This window comes from Strongyloides ratti (assembly GCF_001040885.1).
Source record: "Strongyloides ratti genome assembly S_ratti_ED321, chromosome : 2".
In the NCBI taxonomy this organism is placed as follows: domain Eukaryota; kingdom Metazoa; phylum Nematoda; class Chromadorea; order Rhabditida; family Strongyloididae; genus Strongyloides; species Strongyloides ratti.
In genome coordinates this window covers 5,010,357-5,023,048 of record NC_037308.1, presented here as the reverse complement: position 1 = coordinate 5,023,048, position 12,692 = coordinate 5,010,357, and the positions used below count along the sequence as shown (strand labels likewise).

The following is a 12,692-nucleotide window of genomic DNA, read 5'->3' as shown; positions in this document are numbered from 1 at the left end:
AAAAGCTAAATTTTATGCAAATTTATTAAAAAAATTTTATCAATTACTTTTTTTATATTTAAAAAAAATTACCAACTGCAGCATATTTTCATATTTTAATTTATCAAAATTAACATTTAAAAATATATTTTAAGACATATTTTATAATTTAATTAATACATCACTTTTTAATATCATTTTAGATTGATTACTTTGACGTGAAATAGCAAAATTTATTTTTATACTTAGAATAAAGTTTTAAAAAAAAAGCAACTTTTTTAAAAATAATCTTTTTTTTTTTAAAGCTTTATTACAAGTTAAATAAAATTCAAGGAAATACTTATCAATATGCATTTTTATTAAAAAAAATAAACAAAACTTTTAGATAAAAATAGTATTTCAAAGTTTCATATTTTTTTATTTTTTTTTAAAATTTAATTATATTAATTAATTTACATGTTTGATTGTTTCATTGAAATATTTCAATACCTTTTCATAAAAATATATGATATATTATCCTCAACATTTTTTGAAACATTACTTAAGTTATATTTTACGTTCATTATTTGAAATATTTTCTTTACAATTAGATTCACTGTAATTGTTCATATTTTTTTTTTATTAAATGATAAATTGTTTGGTATCAGTACAGGGAAACGGAAAGTTATTTAAATATATAAATACTAAAAACTTTATATATTCTAAAAAAAAATTACTTTTAAAAGTCAGGTATTAATATAATTCAGGTTACCTTCAAATATATCATATATAAATATAATTCAACATAGATAAATATAAAGTAAATTCAAATAAATATAGAAAAAATTGTTTTGATAATTCAATTATTTAAATATTTTATGACAAACTTAAAATTAAAACGGATGAACAAACAAACAAGATAAGTGATAAGATAATATTAAGACCCATATTTTTTTTATAAAAATTTAATTTAAAGTTTTTTTTATATTATATTTCACAAGGAAAAACTTTTAATTATAGAAATTTGATAATAACATCAATTCTAAATTATCTATACCATATTATCTATGCTTTATTTTATACATCTACACATTATTATATTAAAGTATTTTTTATTTTATAAATAAAAAACTTTTTTTTTTATTTAATTTATATATTTTTTGTCTAATGTATTTTCTCACATTACAAAAAAAAGAGACATATAATGAAATTAAACTTTTTGTTTTTCATGTTAAATGAAATACTTCTTTAAAAATGATATTCATGAAATTATTCAAAAAAATATATATATAAACAAGACATAAAATTAACAAATATTACGTCATATACTTCTATATTTTTATCTTTTATTAAATAAAAGGTCACACATAAAGATAAGATTTTCAAATTTCAAGAACAACCAAAAGATGTAAACAACATACCGCATGTTAATAATATATTTGAAATTTTTTCAATTTTAAATAAATTACAATATTCATACTAAATACAAGATATCATCTTAAAGTAAATGATTAGAAGTTACTCGATAAAATATTTTAATTTAATTCCATAAATAGCAAATGAAGCTTTTAAAATTTTAATTTACATTCTTTCATCCTATTCAATAATGTTCATTTTCTATTTAAATTATCTTTTTTAATTATAGTTATTCAAATTGGTATAAATTTAGTTGATTAAAATATAATATAAAAAAAATGTAATAAAGTACATAATAAAATTGTATATTAAAATATAATATTTACTTATTTATAAAAATTTTTAAACCAAAATATAATTGTTAAAAGAAGTAATTTTTAAAACTTGTTTCAAAAATAAAATTTGTTATTAATATATATCTTTGAATTTTAACAAATTTTATAAAATAAAACAGTTAAAAATCAAAAAATTATATATAATATAACTTTATTTCTTGTATCATTAAAAAGAAAATATTTCTACCAAAAATATATTTTTAAATTAATGTCAAAGAATCATTGATAAATAATGGTATTTGATTGACAGAATATTTATTTTTTTTTATTTATAAATAAAAATTACTACTTAAAAATAACTATAAAACAGAATATTTTTTTTACAATTCATCAATGGTCATTAATAAAAATATAATATTATTTTAAATATTTTACAATGTTACTATATATATATGTAATTAAACTTATTCCTCAAGTTTCAAATCAGTAATTAAAAATATTAATATTGACACAATGTAAATATTTTTTTGATACATCATTTTATAGTAAACACATTAAAATTTTCATTTAATTGAACTAACATTTTCAGATTTTTGTTTTCTATAAATTTTATAAAAATCAAAATTTGTAATTTGATTCTTATTACTCAGAATATACTTACTTAATAACAAAACTATTATAAAAAAATAAGAAAATTATTTTGATTTAAAGTATATTTTAAAGATAAATATCAAATTTATATGAAAAAAAAATTATCTTTATTAAAATTATTCATTTGTATGTATTATTTACAATAACTGTTTTTTTTTTTCTTATATTAAATATTTCTTATTTTCTCAATTGTATTATGTATATAGAGTTACCCTCCATCTGTCATAATCTTCATTTTCTCATATAGACTTAAATAATGTATACTTTTATGAACTTAACATAATTATTAGTATATATAAAAGCATAGATATAAACAATATTTATATCTTTTACTCAATCAACAGATATCATTTTAAAAATATGTACATTAAGATGTGTATTACTATAAATATTCAAATATTTTTATAACAATCCAAGAATGGACTTTTGTTTGAATACATTAAGAAACATCAGTTATTATTCTTATTTAGTGTAACTTTTGTTTATTTATCAACTAATATAACAGATGAACAGAAGTTTTATTCACATATATGGTAGTCAAACTTTCTATAATCCATCATTTCTTGTAATAGTCAAGCATATAAAATGAAGATAGTTAAGCAATTATATTGTTTCCTATTAAAACTTTCCTACATTAAACAGTAGTCTTTTTAAAAATACAATATATTATTTATATAAATATATATATATATATAATTTTACTCAAATGTAAAAGATGTAATCATGATTATAATGATATGTTCGCTTAGTTAATGAAAAATTTTTGATTATTTTTCATTTATTAAAACATCTGTATCATCATCACTTATCTACTATTCATTTAAGTGTTTAATTAATCTTATACACTTATTCATCTTTCATCTTTATCATAATCTTTTATATCTTTATTATAAAAATTATTTTAAAATTTATATATTTCCTGTTTTAAAAAAAAAAAAAACTTTTAACTATTATTTATTTAATTGAATCATCATCTTATATAAATTTATTATAACTTTAAAAAATTAATAGTATTAAGGAAAAAAAAAATCAATTTTATTTAATCTAGCTTGAAATAAAGAGATACCGCTAACATGTGTTTTCATTATATCATTTAAATATTATATTAAACCTTTGAAAAATCATGCACATAATAGTGTTTCGAAACTCTTTGATCAAGTAAAGATTGATGAAAATTTTTATTTTATTATGGTAATGTGACAAATATATAAAGTATTATTATGTTAATAGTTTATAGTTAGATAAAAGACAATACCTCAAATAGATTTATTTAATTGATGATATTATTTTAACTTCTATTTAATTTTATATATATTTTTTATTTATATTTCATTTTTAAATATTTTATTTAAAATCATTTATTGGATGACTATTTTTTTTTTAAATTGGTTTATCTTTATTTATCATCTTTTTTTTTACAATTGATTTTTTTATATAAAAAAAAGTACTATAAGATATTAACAACAATAACATTTTATACAAATATTATTTTTAATTTTCTAAAGATATACCCATTTCAAAATTATTTTAAAAAAAAATTTTCACACGCTATTTTTAAAATTTAATAACTTTGACTAATATATATATATATACTATTATATTTAAGATAAAATTTCTTTTATTCAAAAAGACTTATTTATTTTCATTGAAATAAAAATACTCTTTTGACATCTTCTTAAAATTAAAATATCTTCATAATGTCTTCACCTCAAACATCTATCCATAAAAAGTATTATATTAAAGAAAAATAATATTTTATCTATAAAAGCAACCTCTATAACAATTCCCTATTCTTACTTATTTAATTTATATATATATATATGGAAGTAGATATCATAAAATATATATATATATTCCTCCTGTCATGTTTCATCTTAAAATATATATAATATATCAATTTCATTTATTTGGTAACCTATCTTCTTGACATAATTCAATTTTTTTTTTTTAATATTATTATTCATTAACCAATAAAATTGATTTTAAATTGTAATATAAAAGTATTTTTTACACAAAAATACTGTACGATCATCTAATAATTTAATTCACTCATATATAAATACACTTTTTGAGCATTACTTATTCACCATCTGTCATTATTAATTACATCCGATCTTTTCATTTTACATAAATTAATATTACTTTTATTTAAACTAAAAAAAAAAAAATTTTTTTTGTAAAATTACCTCTATAAAAATATATAAATATATATATATATAAATAATATCTATTTCTCAAAATATTCTTTTTGAAGTTCATTTCTTCAAAGTATAACTACCGATATATTTAAAAAAAAAAAAAAGAAAAAAAAAACAAACTAAAAAGAATAAAACAATTGCGCTACTATGTTTATTGGAATGTTACATTTAAATTATTGTTTTTAAAATAATAGCCTATTATTGTATTTAGAATGCCTTTTGACAAAACTTTATCGTTATCTTTTCATATCTGCCGCACCAATTATTTTTGTTAAAATTATTATACTACCCATTATATATATTAGTAATATTAAAAGAACGTTAACTGAAGTATAAACTTCTTCAATACTTATCAAGGTTATTATATTTACAAAAATATATATTGACAATTAATAAGTAATTAAGACTAAATGAAGATTTTTACTTTAATAATCTTACTTTTTATGATGACTCTTGTTGGTGTAAATTAAGGTGCATCAAATAGAATTCAAGTAGTTTTTATCAACAACTTTTATTTTCAAGAGTTTTTAAAGAATGTATAAATTTAAAAATATATCAAATATATTTAACATTAAAATATTTTTAATAATATTAATAACAATTCAAAAAGTATAATATAAAACTAATAAGTATTCTTTTTTGTTATATTTAAATTATATTTCTAATTAATAATAGTATAATATAATCATATTACTATTATTATTATATCCATAAAAGTATTGTAAATTAGACACCTTTTTAATACTAATCTTTAGGTCATAAAATGGTTTCTTTTAATATCATATGTTTCTTCTCTTATCTATACTAAAATCATTCCCTTGAGATAAGTTTCAGATAAACCACCTGCTATATATTAAATTGTTTCTTCTAATAATGATTTATATATAAATTTTTCTTTTTATACTTCATGCTTATATATTTTGGCATATATTGGTTTAAATTACAGTTTTTATTAGTTAAAATATTCTATCATTATAATGTAATAATTCTTTATATCTTAAAAGCATTTCAAATAGAATTGCATTTAATTAAACAAATATCCTCAATATGATAACTAAAATCAAATTAATACAATTTTATATAAAATTCATCCTCCTAATTTATTACTATAAAACTTGGATTAATGATTTACTAAAAGATAAGTTGTCTTTAAATTTATTTATAATAACTATTATAAAATTAACTATAAATATTTTAAAAATTAATTATTTTATGATATTATTAAAATAAAAATATCAAAATATATTTTATACTATTATTATGAGTAAATTTACACTTAATAATATATATTTTATATTTTATTTAATCAGGTTTTTTTAACTGTTTTATAAAAATGTGTTTATATTAAAAGGTTATCATTTTTGTAACAAATAAACAGTAATGCAATGTGACTTTTAAAAAAAAAAACGTTGATTAATTTATTAGGATGTCTTTTGTTCTTTTTCATCAATACTTATATTATTATATATTATATATGTTTTCTATCTATAGAATAATGGCACAGAATTTTAATAAAAAAGAGTATATTAAATCAATTCTTTTTGTAAGGAATTTCCTAATTACTGTACACTTGAGTATACATATATATATATAATATGTGTAGTCACTTTTCAATGTATCTAATCGTAAAAGTACTTCCTTTTCTTTTCTTTTATTTATGTATACCAATTTGTAATGAAAAGGATAATTAAATTTTAATAAAGTGTTATATGTTTTCTATTTCTTTATTTTTTTTATTTTTATTAGGAAATATTATTATATTATATTAAGATCCATCAATCTTTTATTTTCCTCTATTGTAACATTTAATATTTGTAATCAATTTCTATTTCTTTTTTTTTTTTTTAAATTTATTATAACATTAGAAAAATTAAACTAAATTTAATCTTTTAATTATATATATTTTCCCCTTGTTGTTAGCGCGTAAAGGTGTAAAAATATACTAAAAATGCTACATATCTTTTATGATATCTTATCATTCCACACTTTTGATAGTAGTTATTATTAAAAATATACAAAATGAAAAGTCATTTTATTTTTGATAAAAATATCTTACCCGGCCATAAATATTAGTTATAAAAATAAAGAATATAATTAAAGGGAAGTAATATCAGGTGCTAGGTGTGTATCATCTCATCTATATAGTTTGCTTAAATTCTCATGTACTATGACTGTACAATTGATTGACAATCATACAAAACACATTGGCATTTATATGTATTCATCTTAAATATACAATATATTAATAGTTTATTACGTTAATTTACAACTTTTACTTTTTTTTTTTTTACAACATTTATATATTTGTTTAATATTATTAGATTCATATAAATTTTTATTATTAACTTTTAATATATTATTACCTTCTTACGTATTTCCGTTATACTTTCTTAACGATAATTTGATACAATTTTCCTATATTTTAAAAATATATATATACTTAAATGTGATATATTTTTACATTTATCTCAATAAATCTTCTTTTTGATAGGCCTTCTAAGGAATATTTATATTTACATTGGCTAAGTATTACAATTATTATAAAGGAAAAAAAAAAAAAAACTTTTGTTGATTACGTAATTATGCCATTTTATTTTCTATTGTATCTTGTTTATATTACTTTTGACAAAACTTTTAATGAAACATTTTTATTGAAAAACTTAAATGATTTAATTACATCAAAAAAAAAAAAGAAAAATTAACTTGTCCATAACATATCTTATTACTATTATACTTAATTTTATAGTTAGTGTAAATACTCTCTCCTCCTACAGTTTTTAACTCTTATAACATTTACATCCAAATACAATTTAACATAACTTTTCATAGCATTTCTTTAATCATTAATAACATGTAATCAATTATTATTTTTTTTTTTTAAATTTTATTAGTAATTACTATATATATTATCTATTCATGTACATCGCAAAAAAAAAACCCCTATAATTGTTTTTGCAGAGTTATTTTTTGATAATGAGTATTATTATTCATTCTATTGACATATACACCAATCTTTTGTCAAGTAGTAGTCTTTTTTTTTTTTGACGAAGAAGACAAATATAAAATATAATGTTTAGATCATATTGCCTTCTTTTTTTTTTTGTTATTCTAAATAAAAATTATAAATATATGTATGTAGAAACTTAAATATGTTTAATTGTACTTAGTGTCAAACTTGACAGATACTGTTTCATATTTTATTGTAATATAATATCATTATTAATGTTTAATATTAATTATATAATCTTTTTAAAAGTAATTAATTAGGACGATTTTTTTTTTGTAAAATTATTTATTTCATTAAAATATAATTTTAAACAATTTTTTTGGTTCCACTAATTATATTGCAAGTGACATTTTAACTACGCACTTTGTATTTATAATAAATTATTACAAATAATTTTTTTTTATTACTTCCTTATTTTATTAATTTTATCATTTATTTCCAGGTAAAAAAGGAAAAAAATAATATCAATGTTTATAACTTTTTTTTTTAAATTACTATAATTAATAAGGAAAAAGAAAGAGGAATATTAGTATTGTATTGTCAAATTAAAATTTATTATTCCAAATATATACATTGTTCTATTAAAAAGAAGAAAGAAAAAAAAAACTTTTTTTTAAAAAGTAAAAAAATTAAATTGTACAAGTCTTTGTATTAATCATCACATCATCAGCTATTACTATCAATATTTTGATCAAATCACTTATTAAAAAAGATATTATATATATATATATATTTTTATATATATATTTATATATAATAATAATATATACTATTGAACACTAAAAAGAAAAGTATCAACACATTAAATATAATATATTATTATTAAAAAAGATGTGGCAAAAATTCATAATAATTAAATATATTTTTGTTTTACCATTAATCTTTTTAATCTCTATTTGTCATTACTCTTCTCCAGTCCAGATTGCGATGGATAATCTAAATCTTCGCCATAAACAAGTTGTTGTATCAGGTTAGTTTTATAATTTAGCAAAAAGTTTATTCTTACTTATGTTTGTTGACCGGAAAAAAAAAAGATTTAAACCTCATATTTTATGTTAAAAGAACGGAGAAAATGTTGATTAAGTGGTTTTTGATACATCTTTTTACTTTTAATTCTTTTTAATTTAAAGGTGTTTTAATATAAGATTAATTAAACAGAATTATATAGTTACTATTAAAAAGATTAATAGTTTTTAAGAATTTTATTTTATTTGTTAAAATACTATGATAAAAATATATAGAAAGAACTTTTGTTTTATCTTTATAGTTATTTATTACATATATTCATTCCTTAGAGAAAATTTTAAGAACTTTTTATACTAATCTTTTTTTTTTATTTATAGTTTTTATCTAAAACTATACTACCAAAATGTATTTAAATATATATATATATATAACAAATATGTATATTTATTATTAGAAAATGACATTAATGTTTACAGAAATGATTTACTTTTAAAAATTTCTAAAAATAATAATTGCTATTGGAGGGGAAATGTGTTATGTTTTTATATAAGATGTTATATTAATGTTTAACATACTATTCATTAAATATGAAAAGAAAACTTTATAAGGAAAGTATGCGTAACAATTTATATATATATAATTTAAAATGTTAACTTTTGTCATTTTAATAATAGAAGAATTTAAAGAAATTACAATAGAGAAAAGAAAAACTTGATAATTATTTATATGACAATGATAAATATATATATATATATATGCATATACATTCAAGTATAAGAGTACCAAATTCCCGTAAATTAATCGCTTTGTTTTAAACTTTTTAAACAATAACTAAAAATAGGGACTTGAAAAATAAGCTTTTAAGTGTATTTCATTTACTTTATTATTTATATATATAATCTTTAAGAATAATAGAATTTAAAAACAATATTATGTTATTTTATAAATAATCATTATATAACAGAACTGTCTTTCTTTTTCTTAATCAACATAATGTTAAAATAAAACATTTATCTTGAAAATCAAAGATAAATTTATTGGTATGACAAAAAGTTTTTAAGACAATGATTTTATTAATTTTATAATGTTTTACATGATTTATGATAACATATTTAATTGGTAGTTAAATATAATCTAAATAATAATTTATTAATCTGAAAAGAAAAAATAAAAAGTTTGCTGTTCTTCAATTTATTACACTACTTCAATAAGTATTTCATTAAAATTACCCTATAGTAAATCAAAGAGTAGAATATTTTATATATATATTTTCTCAATATATATTACATTTTTTTTTTTGGGGTTCAATTTTTAATGTAGCTTGAAGTATCATTTTCCCTCATTTAAAACACCAACTTTTAAAAGTTTTTTTTTTTGAATAATTTTTGTTAATAAAAAAAAATTACGGAAATACAGAATAATAGATACATATTTTTTTCCTGATAAAATATTTAAAAATTCAAAATTAAAAGTACTTTATCATTAAAAAGAAAAATGACATATGAACTGAATTAATTTTTAATTTTAAAAAAATAACTTGAATGTTTAGTAAATTAAGAAAAATTTTTGTCATTTTTGTTGTATATTTTTTATAAAAATATTTTATATATATAGTATATAAAAATTAAAGAAAAAAATAATATCATTTAGTTTCTTTTTGTTATTACATCAATTCTTATTCCTGTTTAATTTGTCTAAATTATTCTATTTATTTAATAATTAAAAAATAAATTAGTAAAGATTCTTAAATTAAAACATTTACCTAAATGATTAAATTTTTATCAATATTTTTTTTTAGATTCATCAATCACAAGGTTTGTACATTCTAATGATGATGGTGACTCTCCTGCATACTATAAATTTTTAATAAATGATGATACATCAATAATAATTGGAGGAAGAAATGTGATGTATAATCTATCTATGCCTGATATGAACGTTAATGAAAAAATTGAATGGTCACCACAAAAAGGTAATATTGATGAATGTATAATGAAAGGAAAAAGAAAATTTGAATGTGCTAATTTTGTTAGAGCAGCAATTCAAGAATCTAGTGGTAGGATTATTCTTTGTGGTACACATGCCTATAGTCCAAAATGTCGCCGTTTTGATGCTAGAGAAAAATTTGAAAAAGCCAGAGAAATTAGGCAAGATTTTGATGGACAGGCAATTGTACCTTTCTCTCCAATTGATAATGCCACTGCAGTATTTGTTCAAGAGGTCAATGCTTTATTTACTGGTACTGTTTCTGACTTTGATGGAACAGATCCTTTGATCTTTAGAAAAAAATTTGAAACAGAAGGACCATTAAGAACACCAAAAGATGACTATAAAGTAATTGATGGTTAGTTATCAAAAAAGATTTATTATATTTACATTAATCATTATTATTTGTAGATGCACAATTTGTAAGATCATTCTCATATGGTGATTATATATATTTTTTCTTCCGTGAATTGGCTGCTGAGGCAAGAGATAATAACAATGAAAAACAGGTACATATAATATTATATATTTTTTTAATATAATTTTATAAAAATTTTTTTAGATATATTCTAGAATTGGAAGAGTCTGCAAAACAGATAATGGTGGAAGTGGTCCATTAAGAGAGAGATGGACAACATTTACCAAAGTTCGTTTAAATTGTTCATTACCTGGTACTTCACCATTTTATTTTAATGAAATACGTAAGTTTTTAAAGAAATAAAAAATGTTTCTAATAAAAAAATTTTTTTTTTTTTGATTTTAGAATCTGTCACTGAACCTTCATATAATAATGATCATAATAGTGATATTATATATGCTACTTTTTCAACACCATACACATCAGTTCATATGTCTGCAGTTTGTGCCTACAAAATGAAAGATATTGAAGATATCTTTGATAATAGTTTTTTTAAATACCAACCAACATCTGACTCTGCTTGGAGACCATATTTTAAAATTAACAAAAATAATAGACCAGGACAATGTAATCAAGATTTATCAAAAACAAATGATATTTCATTTGTTGTAAGGAATCCTCTTCTTTATGATACAGTTAAACCAATTTATAATAAACCAATATTTGCTCATGGTCCTGATAAATTTACAATATCATCAATAGCTATAGCTCCACAAGTAAAAACAGTAAATATTGGTAGTAAAGATGTTATCTATCTGGGAACAGATGATGGAAAAATACTGAAAATTATTGATATTGGTGATCGAAAACAAATGACAGTTTTTATACAAACAAGTAAAGTTTTTTTACCAAATGAACCAGTAACATTTTTAAAAGTAATTAATAATGCATTATTTGCTTTAAGTAATGAGATAGCTGTATCATTACCATTATATAATTGTGATCAGGCTAAAAGTTGTGCCGAGTGTGTTAGACTTCAAGATCCTCATTGTGTATGGGACACCAATACTGATATGTGTTTAGGATATGATAAAAAAAATATCAAAACAGTTGTACAATCTGTATCATCAGGTTTTTCTGAAATTTGTCCAAATGGACATTTATTACAAGAAGAGTTGTATGCTATATCAGATAGTGGTGATAAAACATTAGAAGAAATTATTATTAAAACTAGTGGTTATTCATTTATTAATATTTTTATTATTGGTATAACTACATTTATTATAGCACTTATTCTTGGTTTTGTTATTGGTTATTATGTCTCTCAGAGGCATGAAAAATCAAATTATAATAGTCAACATAGTTCAGTATCATCTTCTGGAGGTTGTTCTTCTGACTATGACTCATATGGAAGAGCAAGATTAACTAAACATGATGGATTAGCTGGATCAAAAATGGATCATATATATTCATCTGGACCGGGAACAAAAAATATGGATGCAGTTTCATTAATATTAAATATGAATCAAAATGCAGCCGCGATGCCAATGCTTGGAACATATACACAAGTTCAAAGTGGTGCAACAACACCAAGAATTGATAAAAATGTAATGAATTGTACATTACCAAGAGATTACAAAGTTAAGAAAGTTTATTTATAATTTATTACTTTTTTATTTTATTTAACCCAAAACTTTCCATATCAATAATGCTTTTAAAAAGCATCTTTAAAGTAATTTGAATGTTTTCATTCCGGTGGTAGCGGCGGCCTTACAAAAAAAAATACATTTAGTCAATTTTGATCTCCAAGTATTATTTTTAGTGGTACACTACTTGTTATAATTAAATATATTGTATATATAATAACTTATCAGTTC

The 12,692-nt window shown here is 19.0% G+C and overlaps 1 protein-coding gene across 1 annotated transcript; it reads left to right on the top strand.

The window, feature by feature from the left end:
- Window positions 1-8,432: 8,432 nt before the first annotated feature.
- Window positions 8,433-12,476, top strand: SRAE_2000158400 (Sema domain and Plexin repeat and WD40/YVTN repeat-like-containing domain and Plexin-like fold repeat-containing protein; the record flags this gene model as incomplete). Its single annotated transcript, XM_024652553.1, has 5 exons — window positions 8,433-8,475; window positions 10,270-10,815; window positions 10,869-10,966; window positions 11,020-11,158; window positions 11,221-12,476. 5 exons carry the CDS (start codon window positions 8,433-8,435, stop codon window positions 12,474-12,476), a joined length of 2,082 nt encoding a protein of 693 aa, XP_024506118.1.
- Between the last annotated feature and the right edge of the window lie 216 nt (window positions 12,477-12,692).